The sequence below is a fragment of the Podarcis bocagei genome (assembly GCF_964188305.1).
Source record: "Podarcis bocagei genome assembly, chromosome: 5".
NCBI classification, from domain to species: Eukaryota; Metazoa; Chordata; class Lepidosauria; order Squamata; family Lacertidae; genus Podarcis; species Podarcis bocagei.
This window is the reverse complement of record NC_138129.1, coordinates 46,906,383-46,922,029: the sequence shown is the minus strand read 5'-3', so window position 1 is coordinate 46,922,029 and position 15,647 is coordinate 46,906,383. Positions and strand designations below refer to the sequence as shown.

The following is a 15,647-nucleotide window of genomic DNA, read 5'->3' as shown; positions in this document are numbered from 1 at the left end:
GGCACTTTGAATCAGCATGCCTAACAAAAAAATAATCCCAACCACCTAGAAGCCAACTTGTATATTAGTTACACATTAAGGAGATCAGGAAAGTAGCCGATTCCTATGAGGGGTGTAATGTGTGAAGATGGCAACTCTTGCAGTACTGTGGCAGCCACTTTTGTGGACAAGGAAATACATATTCAGCCACCCCTTTCATGGAAGTTCCTGCTGTAGTACTAAAGAGTATCTGCCTAATTATACTGCTTATATGATTAGATCATTGTCTATGCTACTAAATGCACATAGAGAGGCCAGTGAAATGTATGAATTAGCCATAAATTGGGTTCACCAGGTTCTCAGCTGTCTGTTCAGCATCTGTTTCTTGCAGAGTCACAGCCAAACCTGGAACTGATTCTACTTGTGACCAGAATAGCCCTTGTTCACTCTTCTTTTCCCTGCTGAGTTTCTGGCAGAGTTTTGCTGAAGTCTGTCTTTGAAAGGCACAATGAAGTAGTGCTTTTTCAGGCAAAGGGAAATGAGAGAACCACAGGGCGTGATTAACACTAGAATCTAATCTTACTCTTGCCAACAATGGGGTCTTTTCTTCTCCACCTGCTGGGCTGCTGTGAAAAATTAGAATTAGTAAAGAGGAATGTGTGTGAAATGCTTTTGGGTTTTCAGTAATTAGCAAATTATCAGGCGGATAATCTCGATGAACTGGGATCCAGAAAGGATGAAGATACATTATCACACAGTTTCAGTTCAGATTGTTTCTTGTTGAGAACATTTTTCTATGGAGCTAGGTCCTTTGGAGAGAGGAATGGGCAGGATAACTTGATCTGTTTTTCCCTTGACAGTCCCTGTGGCCTGTGACCACACTGAGAGACCTGGTTACAGCCTTATTGCACCAACCCAGAGTGATGTTGAATCATGTTAATGTTATGTGCTTTAAATAGAACTATTTTTTTGCAGAGTGATATAGTACTCTACTAGTTGCAGATTAGATACAGCCTAGGGATTCGTGTGTCTAGAGAGAAATAAAGGCTTAAATTGTTCTCTCATGGCCCTATTCACATCTTCATTGTATACATCAGGGAGAAAACAACCCCAGCCACTGCTACCTCATTGAATATAACTAATTAAATCAGGCACTCTGAATCAGTAAAAGCTTGACCATCTCAGGAGTGTATGCTAATTTCTCTCCCTTGAATTTCCAGTTTTAGCAAAAAGACACAACTCATGTGCATGGTATTAGTCCATTAGTATCCTCTTCCTTGTGTTGGGGAGAAGGACTGCTCAGTGATAAAGCACATGTTTTGCATGCAAAAGTTCCTAGGTTCAATTCCTGGTATCTCCTGATATGACTGGAAAAGACTTCTGTCTGAAACATTGGAGAGTTACTGTCGAGTTACAGCTCGGCATCCAGGGAAAAATCAGTCTCACACCAAGATAGGTTCCGAAATATGGCTGCCCCTAGGGCTAATATGGCAGCTCCTCGGGCTAATGCAGCACAGCTTTTATTGTGTGAAAATCAGAAAGATACAAGCCAAGTAAGGATACAAAAAATACAAGTCAAGCAATTTGTTCTAGCCAGCAGATAAAGACCTTGGTACTAGACCATGCGAGCGATCAGGCCATGCTACGTTAGCCAATCATATGGGACAGCACGAGCTGTTCACGCGCTATTCATGCTCCAAGGATGCTTCTAGCTATGAGATCACCCTGTAACAATAAGAACTTTGCTCATGCTCTCATGTACAAGCAATCATTTTCCCACATGTCCCCTTTTCTTATTTATATTATTAGAGGAAAAGAGGGACCATTAGTCCAAATCGTACACTTCATTGCCTAAGCGTCTACACTTTGCAACATAAATTCCTCTTGTAACCCCTGTGGTGGGCCGTGGTCGGTACCACCATGCAGTGCATTGGGAAATCAAAGAGGGTATGCATTGAATGCAACAACACACCACGACGAATCCAGCAACACATGCAATTACAATCAATAATACTTTTCTTAACCATACTCCATTGGGTAACCAAGAAGACAACCACTCCCATGGATCAAAACCTTCAGGTGGATTCAAAGGATTATGGGCTATCATTTGTTCCATATGATCAATAGTAGCAGAGATATTGGTTGATTGATCAGTTATATACATGCAGCAATGAGAATAAATTAAGGCACAAATTCCACCTTTAGAAGCAAGGATCACATCTAAAGCATAAAAAGTGTATAAAACAACTTCTCTTATTTCTGACATTTCTGTGTTAATCATTTTAACACAATGTTCCCGCTCTCTGTCCGGGAACCACGCCAAAGCACAAAAATGAAACAACTGGAACACACTGAAATCCCCTCACCCCCTCCCTTGCCAAGAGTCCACAATAGTTCCAAGACAGCCCTCTGTACATGCTCAGGGGAACACATCATAAGGCAGGACTCCAAGAAAAAGGGGGGCCAATGCAGTAGGGATGAAGATGGCCTTTCAGCGTGCCAGGAAACACTGGAACAGCTGTGGAAGGTGACTTTATCCATTGCAGAGGTGACTGTGATCTTGTCTGCTGGATCCTTATGTCCTTTAAGGGCAGAAAATAGTGGAGACAAAGTGGAGGTGGGCAAGTCCAAATAACTCTTTATCCAATTCAGCTGTCCAAGAATTTGTTGTAAATCCACCAGTTTAAGATGACCAGGGAACTGTAGTTGAGGCGTAACTGGAATGGCTGCAGATGCTGGCAGCTTGTGTCCCAGGTACGTAATGGGTAAAGTCCGCTGGATTTTTTCTTTAGCCACTGTCAATCCAACAGGTTGTAGCCTTTGCAGGATTTTGGGACACGGAGGAGGACCAGGCCGTGGCTAGCAGGCCGTGGCTAGCAGTGCCCACTGACTGGCAGGCTGTAAGGATATCAGCAATGGCTATATTTGATGTTGCCATTAGAGAGCGCAGTGCTTGCTTACTAGCAAACGCAAGCTGGCGAACAATCAGTTCTTGTGCTGCCAGGTCCTGAACTTGCCGCTTGAAGGTATTGTACAAGCGATCAACAAATTGTCCATAGGGCTTTGCAGGGCCCTGTCTGATGCTTCCCAATAGGCCACTTCGCTCATTCTTGTCATCAGGGACAGAGGCCAAAGTCTCTTGGGCAGCGGCTGTAGTGGCCTCCCAATACTGAGGTTGGAGAGTTAGCTGTTGGGCAGCAGTAAGAAAATTGCCTCCTCCCGTTAACCCATCAAGGACATCAGCTTGGGTTAACATGACGGGGGCTGGGGGTGCAGGAGCAATCACAGGAAAGAGATTTGGAGTATCAGCATCAAAAGGCAGCAACGGAGCGGTGGCACAAAGAGTCTCTTCTTGGAGAGGAATGGTAACAGCGGTGCCAGAGGCCTTGGGCGCAGGAGTTGGAAGAGTGGGGGGTGCTGAATGCGAAGATTCTTGGAGAGGAATAGTAACGGGAGGTGCAGGAAGTGAAGAATGCGGAGAATGCAGGGAAGGGACGACTGGAGGAGCCGGAGGGAAAATGTCCGGCGGTTTAGGAGGTAGGTTTGAGGCAGGCAAAACAGGTACCTGAAGGGCGGGCGAAGAAGCTGTCGCAGCAGCCAGAAGAATGTTTGAAGGAGTTAAGCACGACATAGCTTTGTATACGTTACTCCAGGCATGCAAAACCTTGACATCAATTTGTGGATGATTTTGAAAGAAGTGTCCAATTTTTTTCCAATCATCTAACCCCGAAGTTCCGTCCTGGGGGAACCACGGACAGTGAGTGTCTAGGGCTTTTATAAGGGACTTAAGGTCAGCTTTCCGAACAGCAAGGTTGTTACTGGCCAAAAGGAATTTAAGGTCTTTATAAAATTTTTTCTGTGGTGCAGAGAGAGATTTTCCCATGATTGCAAGATTGCAAAAAGAGCAGGGAGCACTTACCGAGGGATCCTTAGGAGGATGAGGGAGGCGCCTTTTTGCCCTGTCCGGGCGTAGATAAGTGCTGATAAGTCCGTAACGTAGTCCAGAATCACATTCACACGGGAGCTCACACCAGGGATCCACTACGTGGATGAACGACGTGTTGGTGAGTGCTGAATAATGAAAAACAGGCAGTCACACGGGAGCACTCACCAGGGATCCACTGCGTGGATGAACGACGTGTTGGTGAGTGCTGAATAATGAAAAACAACGTGAAGTCCGAAGGCCTCACACGGGGCACCAAATGTCGAGTTACAGCTCGGCATCCAGGGAAAAATCAGTCTCACACCAAGATAGGTTCCGAAATATGGCTGCCCCTAGGGCTAATATGGCAGCTCCTCGGGCTAATGCAGCACAGCTTTTATTGTGTGAAAATCAGAAAGATACAAGCCAAGTAAGGATACAAAAAATACAAGTCAAGCAATTTGTTCTAGCCAGCAGATAAAGACCTTGGTACTAGACCATGCGAGCGATCAGGCCATGCTACGTTAGCCAATCATATGGGACAGCACGAGCTGTTCACGCGCTATTCATGCTCCAAGGATGCTTCTAGCTATGAGATCACCCTGTAACAATAAGAACTTTGCTCATGCTCTCATGTACAAGCAATCATTTTCCCACAAGTTACTGCCAAATAGTCCAGTCCAGAGGTAGGCAGAAGGTAGATCAGGGTCCACTGGTAGATTTCTAGGTGATTTTCAGTAGATCAGCAAGTGCTTCTGATTTCCAATTGCCTGAAAATAGCAACAACTAAAATGTTTTCACTTTCTAAATTAGGCTGATGGTGTGGGGGCCCTTGGCCTAGCTTTGCTAAAGCAATACCTACATATATTTGCCCAACTGAGCCACCATTTTGCACCTGGCTCCAGTTGGTAGATCTCAGGGTTTTTGCTGTTAAAAAAAAAGTACATCCCACAAGTCAGAGGTCAGCTCATCCCTAGTGTAGACATTGTTGAGCTAGAACAGCTAGTTGAGCTGTTCGACAGTGGAATTTGCTGCCAAGGAGTGTGGTGGAGTCTCCTTCTTTGGAGGTCTTTAAGCAGAGGCTTGACAACCATATGTCAGGAGTGCTCTGATGGTGTTTCCTGATTGGCAGGGGGTTGGACTCGATGGCCCTTGTGGTCTATTCCAACTCTATGATTCTATGATTCTATGACAAATGGTTTGACGCCGTATAAAGAAACTTCCGGGGGGGGGGCATGGTTAAGAGACTAAGAGCAAGATAAAGTTAATTTGTGCATTCCTTCGTACTCCCTCCCAAGGTTTGCTTTAACCTGGGTATAATTTTTCCTGTGCATCAGTACTAACCAGGATTGTGGCTAATCAGGATTGCCCTTGTACTCAGAGTTGAATAACCATTTCAAGCCCTGGTTCTAGATCTGGTCACGGCAGCAATCCTTGCTACTGTTCATTTGTGATGCAGCTGTAATGTTACACTGTCGAGGGTGGGAGAATGCGAGCTTGCAGAACATTCATGATATCCCTGTCATACTAAGCAAATTAGGAATGTTACATCTATATCAGGCCAGAGGAAGAAAGTGAAAACATACACTGGCAAATTTCTGTCATTATGTATCTGAACTTGGTGTTTTCACCCCTCCTCATAATGTTCCCAGTATCAACAAGAGCTGGGAGTTTTCTGGGATTGGGCAATTCTAAGAGATAGTTTTGGTATGAGTGATCCACAAGGGAGAGGGTATCAGGCAACCCTGCACAATCCCACAGCAAGCTTGCTGTTAACCTCAGATTGTGATAAACTCATTTCTTTTTGCTGCTTAAGTCCTGCCTCATGCTAAATGGTTGCTTACAGAAAGCTTGTGGTAACTTCACATTATGGTGACGATATAGGGAAAATATCTGAACAAACATTAATTATGCAGTGTAATATTTCTGAACAGGGAACTCACAATTAACAACTAGGTTTGAAAAAGGACAGCAATTCTCTTTTGCAGTGGATAACAAGGAGATGGCTGGTGTAAGTTGCTTGGAAGGACAGGACAAGATTTTCCAGCATAGAGGAAAACAGGTTCACAGCTGAGCCTAAGTATATTAACTCATAAATGGGCAGAGAATTGCAGCCAGGGATTAAAAGGGCTGAATATCAAAAGAGAAGCCCCAAGTATAAATTTAAAAGAAATGCACTTCATAGTTTCACTGCCATCTTTGCTTTCCCACTGCTTAATGTATTCATACCAAAGTCTATTCTACTTTCCATTCCACTCCATTCTTCTACCTGTCATTTTACCCTGAAAGCCTTTACAGTTTTTATCCAGCATTAGAACTATCCTCAGTCATCATATTGACTCTAATATCTGAGACCTACTCGGCAGGCAAGTGTACTGAAAGATATATGTGTTTTCTAGGAGGAGGAATTAACAGCTAATAATTATAGTTACTAGCAACAAGGGAACTTAATTTGCTCCAGCAGAATTTTATCCAGATAAATGTTGCTGTCTGTATTATTTTTTGCAGCATTTTAAATGTAAAACCGATCTTAAAATTTTCATATTTCTCACTATATAATCTTGCAAAGGAGGACACTGCAAGAAGTAGACCATTTCATGACATAATTCTTACTTTACAACAAGAATTATGGTGAATGAGCTGAAACTGAGATGAAAGGTTGCTCTGTCCACTGATCCATGCAAGCTTTAGCTCTTTCTCTTTTTCCCCTTGGCAACAGGTTTACAAAGAACCTCTCTCCTGATAAGATCAACCTGAGCACACTCAAAGGACAGGGGCAGCTGACTAACCTTGAACTAGATGAAGAAGTCCTGCAGAATGTATTGGAATTGCCCACCTGGCTTGCCATTACTCGGGTCTTTTGTAACAAGGCTTCCATCAGGGTGAGTTAAATTATCAGCAAAAGCTTTTGCAGTGCTGAAAGTATTTCCTGTCCTGACTACATGCCATTCTTCCTACTTCCGTACTAAACAAGTTCAATCCTCACCCCAAGCTGCTCTGGCTTTGTACCCAAATCGCTAATCTTCCCATACATGTGCTATGAAATCTGCTCCAATAACTGGCACAAGAGGATCAAGTTCTGAACCAGAGACGCTGCAGAAATTACAAGCAGACTGGTTAAATTCAGTTTTAAATTGATTGTTCTGTTTCATCTGAATTTGTTCTGTTTAAATGCATAATTGCAAGGATTGTATTTAGTAGTTGCAATTGAACATTTACACACAGAGCGCAATGTTCTCCTCTTGAAAATGTTGCCCCAAGCTCTTTTTGAAGCAGGAAATTGATTTTTCAGTTGATGTAAGCGAGTAATCATTTAAGCTCCATTAGGATTACCCATAGTGGCACAAACCCCATGCAAAATGGTTTAGGAGATTGTTAATAAAAAGTGCAGCTTTGATTTGAACTGTTCCCAGAGTAATGACCCCATCGGCTCTTTTACCTTCTTTGTTTAATACTCAGAGCTGCTTTTCATGTTACTGCTTTTTGATAGGGATGTTAATACTTGCAACATTTTAGGAACATTTTATCGGCTGAAACACCAGAAATGTCTCTTCCTTCTCAGTACATGTATGGAGAAACCACTGGAGAGTTGAAATTACTGATCCTCCTTTTGCCAACACATTTTAATTTTTTTCTGCAATGTGTATTAATATGCTTGTTGATAAATTAACATGAGAAGCAGCCCTTGCAAAAAATGCAAAGCAAACACAATAAGGGAGTGGACTGTTTGTTATGCTCCCAAATATGAGACTGTATAACTAATGCAAACAGCAAGATTTCTCATGTGTAACATGACTCAGGATTTGATCTGCATGCGCATTGGCAAGCCTGGTTATGAAAAATGTAACAGGCCCAATCTTTTTCAGGTTAATGGAAGGTTACATAAAAAACAGCAATTACAGAAACCAGGGAGGTGAAGGTTTCGTTTCATTGTCTCTAGAAAGACCATCTCATACTTCAGGGTCTCGGTACTGGATAAGTGTTTTAAAAGATAGCTGGAAAAGGGGCTTTGTAGCCATTCACTAACATTTAACAGCATTTCAGGTTTTGAATAAGGGTTATGAGGAGCTCATTACAGTAATTACATTGATTTGCATACAAAGATGAAGTTAACATAACAGTTATGCAAGGGGGATAACTGATGGGAATCCTCAAATGCTCTGGGGTAGGGGTAAGCACCACATGGTCTGAGGGACAGTGGACCAGCCCACAGCTGAAAAAGGTTGCTGACCCGAACAGTCTGGAGGGCCTTCCAATTCCCTGGAGTCTCCTTTCGTGGGTATGGGAGATTACAGAGAGGTGGAACTGCTAGCTTTCCTACTTGGGTGGAAATGCCTTTGGCTGGTGCAGCAGGATATTTGGATCCAAGCCCTTGTTTCCTGTTTGGCTGTATATTGTACTTGGGCATCTGATAAAGTAGGCATGAAGGCTCATGACACAATAAATCTAAAGACCCAAAGCACTCTTTGTTCTTTATCAAATGTCTTCTGCATGCAAGGGTACAAGAAATAGTATTGTCCTCAAACAGCTTGTATTTCCATAGAGCTGCTTTTACAGTGTCACTTTTCAGAGCAGCAGTTTGCTGGAACTGATCATATTACTGTCACCCTGAATCTATTTAGCCCTTGTGACAGTTCGTGTTTATTTTACATCTGCTTTCTTGTTACAGATCCAGTGGACAAAGCTGAAGACTCACCCAATCTGTCTGGTAATGGCCTTGCTTACCTGTTAGTGAGAACTTGTAACTCTAGATTGTTTCAGAAAAAGAGCGCCTGTGTTTTCAATGCTGGAACTTAAGGCTATATATACTTCTGCTGTTGATCAAATTGGTGGCAGCATAGGGCTATTTCCAATATTGCAACTTTCATTGAGAGGTATAGTCCTGTATAATTCCAATGATTAAAATTAAAATGTGGGAAGGAAAGAACTGATACCTAACCCACTAGTGAAATAAACTGACCTTTCCATATATGCATTTCATTGTATATTAGCCATTTTTTATATTATAATGTTCGTTCTTGCATTTTACTAGTTGCTTCCAAGGCAAACATCTAGTTTTGATTCAGTTGTGATTCAATTGTGTTAAGTCACTTCTGAGATTACCTGTGTACACTCAAAAATTATACACAAATGCACAGTTTTGTGTTTTTTAGAGTAGTGACTTGTGAGAATGAAATAATTTTTTTAGCATGGTTGTAGTAGGCTAAGTAAAGGTCTTTTCTTTTCAGATCTAACACAAAAATGTCTTTTGTATTGTCATTTTTATTTTTATTTTAGCAGCTTATTGGTCCTTTTGAGGGGATGAGAATACTGTTGGGATTTTGAGGGGCATTTGACGCACATGGACAATATGTCAATTCCTTACCTAGAAATGTCTGTCATATAGAAATGTTGTGATATGTAAAGTAGACATAAATTTGCCCTGAATCTAGGCATACGTTTTAATATGTTTTACTATTTAACTTTTGTGTGTTTTATAGTACAGTTGTGATTTTCCCCCTCCCTTGATTTTACTATTTTAGATTTTGTAAATCTATTTAAGGGTTTTTAAAATAATCAAGCGGTGTATAAATGTTATGAAATAAAATAAATACAATAAATTATGGTGGAACTATGTTTTCTTGCAGACAAGTGTTCCCTAATTTGCCTTTTCTGGAATAAAGTAATGGTGGGAGTTGCCAACATTTACAAGGGTAAATAATTGAGTAGGAAGAAAAGGTATTTAATCCCACTTGTTTGCCAATACTTGACTGGAGATTCCCCCAATCTCAAGGCTGTTTCCCCCCTAGCTGAACTTACTTACAGTTTCAAAGCTTGAGTAGGCAGGATATAAAATAATAGTAGTAGTAGTAGTAGTAGTAATAATAATAATAATAATAATAATAATAATATTAAAGGGCGGTAGCCAACTAAGGCTTACTCAAGAGTTTATTTCAATGGGTCTCAAGATAATTTACCAATATTAAGACACTTTTATAAAGGACTATATAAACTTGGGAAGCATATGAAAGAGAGAAGAAAAAATGAGGAACAAAATCCAAAACCGAGAACAGCCAAGTAGATCATACAGAAGACATTGCTGTGTAAATAATTGTATAAGGAGATTTGCCCCAGGAAGGTTTTGATACTTGAAACCTATTGGGCTTACCAGACTTGTTTGCCTAGCCTCTCATTTTTGCTAGTAATTAATCCTGCAGTTTCAGAAGGAGCCTGAATATCTTAAACCCAAACCTTTAGGATAGCTAATGGACACTTCTTTTGTTAGATAACTTTTCCATGTCTTGTTTCCTTGCTATGTTCACAGTTGTTGGATAAAGTTGAAGTAGAGATGCGGACATGTGAAGAGCCCCGGCCACCCAATGGACAGTCTCCTATTGCCCTTGCTTCAGGACAAAGGTTAATATTGCTTGTAACCAACATTTGTCATTGCAGTGTTTTATGTTACTTCTGCTTTCCCTGTTTAAATGATGTAATCCAAGTTTGTAATCCAAGTTTTCTACTTTTCAATTCCTGCTGCTTGAGAGCTTACTGAAAATCTGGACACTTACGTTGAGCCTGTGCTACAGAATACAGAGCCTGACTTCTGTATTGACAAATAAAGTATTATACATTTAGACTCAAAACCACAACAAATTCTGCTTTTATATGGCTTTGGTGTAATAGCAACCCTCCTGTGAGTCTTGTGTGGTTTTTCCTTGATCCTTTTCTTTCTTTTACAAAATGCAATCAGGGAGGCTACATTTGCAGAAACCTGGGGAAATGATTCTTAACCTTTTCCCTGCTTAATAATTCCGCTAAGTAAAGTTACAGGCTTTTTCCTTTTTCTTCTTCTTTGCACTGTAGGATCTAGATGGGGGACCTTTTTTTTTTGCAGGCTGGAGGTTCCTTACCCCCTGCTACAACATTTCTGGCTTCTCTGCTGGATGTGACTCTGTAAATGAGTATTTTTGTTAATGTGGAAATAATTGTTATGTGGCACTATACATATTGTACACAGGTCCATAGCTGTCAACCTTTCCCTTTCCTTGCGAGGAATCTTATTCGGAATAAGGGAATTTCCCTTAAAAAAAGGAAAAAGTTGACAGCTATGCACAGGTCCCACTTACTGAAAACAATGGAAATTGTTTGTCAGGCAAGCATTCACATAATGAGTCCATAATTTCCATTGATTCTTATGGGAACATTTCTAGTTGGGGATGTGTCTCTTTCCCCTCTCTCCATGGTTTCTTCTTGAAATGGTTGCAGCCAACCAGCAAAAGTAAGACAAAGAAAATACTGACTTCTCTGATCTCTCCTGTTCCCCAGTTTGTCTGATCTCTCCTGCTCTTTGATTTTTCTGATCTCACTACCTCCATCCATCCCTGCATGGTTTTTGTCTGAAAATGGCTGCTACCAACCAGCAAAGCACAAACAAGCAAGGAAATAAGGAAGCAGGCAAATTCCAGATGTTTGGATATCTGAATATGCAGAGTATATAGTAAAGTTTAGGAATATTTTTTTATGTTTGGATAAGTGAATTTTCAGAGTGGGAAGATAGTGGACCCTGCATGTATACTCTATTTAATTAGTTGCAGCCACCAGAGTGGTACAGACAGGGTGGCATTGCTTACCTGGATGCCGAATGCCATATGTTGCTGCCAGTAACTGAGAAGGAGTGTGGTGCAGTGGCAAGAGCCCATGCTGCCCCAGCAACTGCTACTGTGTTTCATGTTGTTAATGATAAATAGTAAGGGATGCGGGTGGCGCTGTGGTCTAAACCACTGAGCCTCTTAGGCTTGCCAATCAGAAGGTTGGTGGTTCGAATCCGCACAGTGGGGTGAGCTCCTGTTGCTCTGTCGCAACTCCTGCCTATCTAGCAGTTTGAAAGCACACCAGTGCAAGTAGATAAATAGGTACCACTGTGGCGGGAAGGTAAACAGCGTTTCCGTGTGCTCTGGTTTCCATTACGGTGTTCCGTTGCGCCAGAAGTGGTTTAGTTATGCTGGCCACATGAGCTGGAAAGCTGTCTGTGGACAAACGCCGGCTCCCTTGGCCTGAAAGCGAGATGAGCGCCGCAACCCCATAATCGCCTTTGACTGGACTTAACCGTCCAGGGGTCCTTTTTCTTTACCTTTTTACCAGATAAATGGTAGAGCTAAAAGGATCATCTAGCCACCTTAACTGAGCAATATATGATACAACCAAGCTATTTCAGTAGTTTCAGTTTATTTAGTGGAATAATATATTTCCAGAGGGGTTCTTGACATGTTTTAGTCCATGTTAACATGTGGGGTACAGTGTTAGTCTTTTGCAGCAAAAACAATCAAAGAGTCTTGTGGCACCCAAAAGATGAATAGTTTTTTATGGCGATAATCTTTAATGTACTGAAGCCCACTTTGTCTTATACATGAAGTGAAATCTCTGTTGGCAGTTACATAAAGAAGTAAACTATAAGGTGGGAGATGAATGGCAATGAGATGCAAAAATTATAGTCAGTTATAAATAGAGCCTAAATATATAGCAGATTGGTAATCATTGCTGAGATGGTTATATTAACACCTGCAGTGGGGCAGGGGAACCCTTCACAAGAAGCAGTAATAGATTGGACCAATATCCTGACATTTTTTCTATTATTTGATAAAACCAGAATGTGTTCTAAGCACAGAGTAGGAGCTACTGTACTAGGATTCCTTAATGCCCAAATTACTTGTAGAGAGAGAAAGTACATTAAAATGATGAATCTGATGTGAACCAGCAAAACAGGACATACACTTAAGAGATGATGTATCTTACTTGCCAGTTAATTTAACCTGAAGAAAAAAATCCATATACAATAAGTTCAAAGCTGATTTGCCCGTCAAACAAACGTAATTTGCTTTCCCTTTTAGCGTGTGGCTTAGCTCACTTAATGATGTACGGTAGTTGCCTGGAACCATCTAATCTTAGGCACTTGGCGTGTGATGTACCATGCTTGCTTCCAGTCTTTTGTTGTTGTTTTTGTTTAGTAAAGTGATACAAAAAGAAAAAAGAACATAACACACAACTGTGTAAAGGGGAAAAAACATTATATGAATATATACAAATATGCCCTAACCCATACATTATTTTATAAATTTGATATTGTTATCCCAATACTAATGTAAATATTACTGGCCTACTACAATTTTTATAAATCTGTGCTAAATATTGTCATATTTATCCAGGCAGAGTCTATGTCTGTAAGCAGTCCATTCGTAGGTTGCAATAGTTATCATATTATCAATCCACTGATTAAAGGAGATCATGTTTTTATTCTTCCAGTTCATCAATATCAGCCTCTTGGCTACCATTAGAGCACTTAAAATCCATTTTTGTTGTCCAGTTCATATGTTGTCCATTCCATATAGTAGGTATGTATAGGTATATAGTTCAGAAGAATATTCTCTGCTAAAAATTTTAGTTTTTTCTCAACAGTCATAGTCACACAATCCAGTACTTTCTCCCAAAATTTAGTAAGTATAGAACACTGTATAAACATATGTTTCAGTGATGCATTGTCCTTACCACATCTCTAGCATTATGCAATCTTGGCAAATCCTTTTATATACAGACGTAAAGGAGTCTAATAGATTCTAAATATTATTTTCTGCTGTATTAGTCTTACCATGGATATAGAGGCTAAAATACTTTCCCATTGTCTAGGTAATATTGAAAATTCTAATTCTTTATTCCATTCATTTCTTAATGTCTGCATATCAAACTTATTTATTGTTAGTAGATATCTATAAAAAGTAGTTTGCTTCCAGTCTTTGTGGCATGCTTTGTTCTGAATTATGTCTTTACATAGCTAAGGTATAGAAAATCCTACCTCGGTGTTCTGTTTGAATATCATGACTACCTAGTCCCTTTCAGTCCTAAGATTTAAATCGATGCCATCTGTATATTTCAGTATTTTTTCCCCTCTGTGAATATTTTTATATTTCAGGAAAAGAAAAATATAACTTGCTCCTCGTTTATTACTGTAGGATCATAATTGCTCATGAGTGTTTCAGTTTATAAATTGAATTCTATTACTGAATACATTATAATATCCTGAAACATCAGAATTTCACATTCATGAGCAGAAAGACATTTCATTACTACAGTGTTCCTTGATATTGAAGAAGGGTTGGAGAGTATAAGCGTGGAGGTCACATCTAGCTTGTGAATCAGCTGTGTTTAATACCAGCCTAGCAGAAACTTGCCTTGTAACAATGTTATGTCATGCTGCAATGATCAGATTTCCTGCCCTTTTAAAAGCCCTTTCCCTCCTTACAGTGAATATGGCTTTGCTGAGAAGGTGGTAGAGGGTATGTTTATTGCTGTCAATTCCATCACCATCAAGATCCACTCCAAGGCCTTCCATGCTTCTTTTGAACTGTGGCAGCTTCAAGGATACAGTGTCAACCCCAACTGGCAGCAAAGTGACCTCCGCTTCACCCGCATCACTGATCCAAACAGGGGAGAGGTAAGACCCTAATTAAATAGTCTCTTATTTGAAATCTCTTCTGCTGGCTCACAAGGATTTGCAATACAGTGGTACTACGGGTTAAGTACTTAATTCGTTCTGGAGGTCTATTCTTAACCTGAAACTGTTCTTAACCTGAAGCACCACTTTAGCTAATGGGGCCTCCTGCTGCTGCCGCACCGCCGGAGCACAATTTCTGTTCTCATCCTGAAGCAAAGTTCTTAACCTGAAGCACTATTTCTGGGTTAGTGGAGTCTGTAACCTGAAGCGTATGTAACCTGAAGCATATGTAACCTGAGGTACTAATGTATAGACATTCAATGACACCCCCACGCCCACCTTTAATAATCTGCTACCTATCCAGCTGGTTACAGCAACCTCCTTTGAAGCTATACTTTCAAGGGGTTTGAATCTAAACCAGCTTCCCACACACCGAGAAAGCGAACCTTGGCAGGGAACTACCTAATGCTGCCAGTCTTGTTGGGGTTCCCTGTCTGTGCTTATTTCTGCTGGCAGGGAGCCCTGTTTGCAAAGGAGTAATTGGGAGCTCATCTTAACCTTGTCATGTATGGGACAGGTGGCCATGGTTTGTGGGAAACAGCCTTATGGCTCAAATTGCAACTTGCGCCAGGCCTAATTAGGCCCTAAGGATAGAGGTTGCTCTAAGGCTGCTGTTGGCCATATCTCATTCTGAAACAAGGTGGGATGCTGAAGAGTTCTATTGTTTCCCCTAGAGTGCAATCACACATTTTCTTCCTGCTTCAGTAAAGTATGTTTCCTAATTTGCTACAATACATTGTATCCATCTTTAAAAGTTCAGCATTCTTCCCTTTTTGTCTTTGTGCTCTCTCCCCCCTCTGCATAGGTTCTAACATTTAAAGAACTCACCTGGCAAACGCTTCGCATAGAGGCAGATGCTACAGAAAACGGAGATCAAGATCCTGTCACCACCCCGCTAAGACTTATTACGAACCAGGGCAGAATCCAAATATCTCTTAAGAGAAAGGCAAGTATGGAAAGCGCAGTTGGATGAAATACTTAGTAGGCCCCACAAGTGTGTTCAGATAACATCCTTTGGTCTTCTACTGAATATTGGAGATCTGAAATTCTTTGCTTATGCAGTCATTCTGCATTCAATTAGAAAGTCTGTGTTCTGTAGCTGTAATGAATTATTAAAATTTGCATTTTATTTTATTTTTATTTCTTAAGGTTTTTGTGAGGGACATTGTGTGGCATTGCAGTGTGGTGTAGAGGTTAAGAGTGGTAAACTCGTAATCTGGT

The 15,647-nt window shown here is 40.8% G+C and overlaps 1 protein-coding gene across 1 annotated transcript in view; it reads left to right on the top strand.

Moving 5' to 3' along the window:
• BLTP3A (bridge-like lipid transfer protein family member 3A) overlaps positions 1-15,647 on the top strand; it is a 56,838-nt gene that overhangs the window by 17,343 nt on the left and 23,848 nt on the right. The window contains exons 2-6 of the mRNA XM_081195793.1: positions 6,621-6,783; positions 8,571-8,609; positions 10,206-10,297; positions 14,177-14,366; positions 15,232-15,372. Of these exons, the coding sequence (XP_081051919.1) occupies positions 6,621-6,783; positions 8,571-8,609; positions 10,206-10,297; positions 14,177-14,366; positions 15,232-15,372 (625 nt within the window). The remainder of the gene's footprint in view (positions 1-6,620; positions 6,784-8,570; positions 8,610-10,205; positions 10,298-14,176; positions 14,367-15,231; positions 15,373-15,647) is intronic.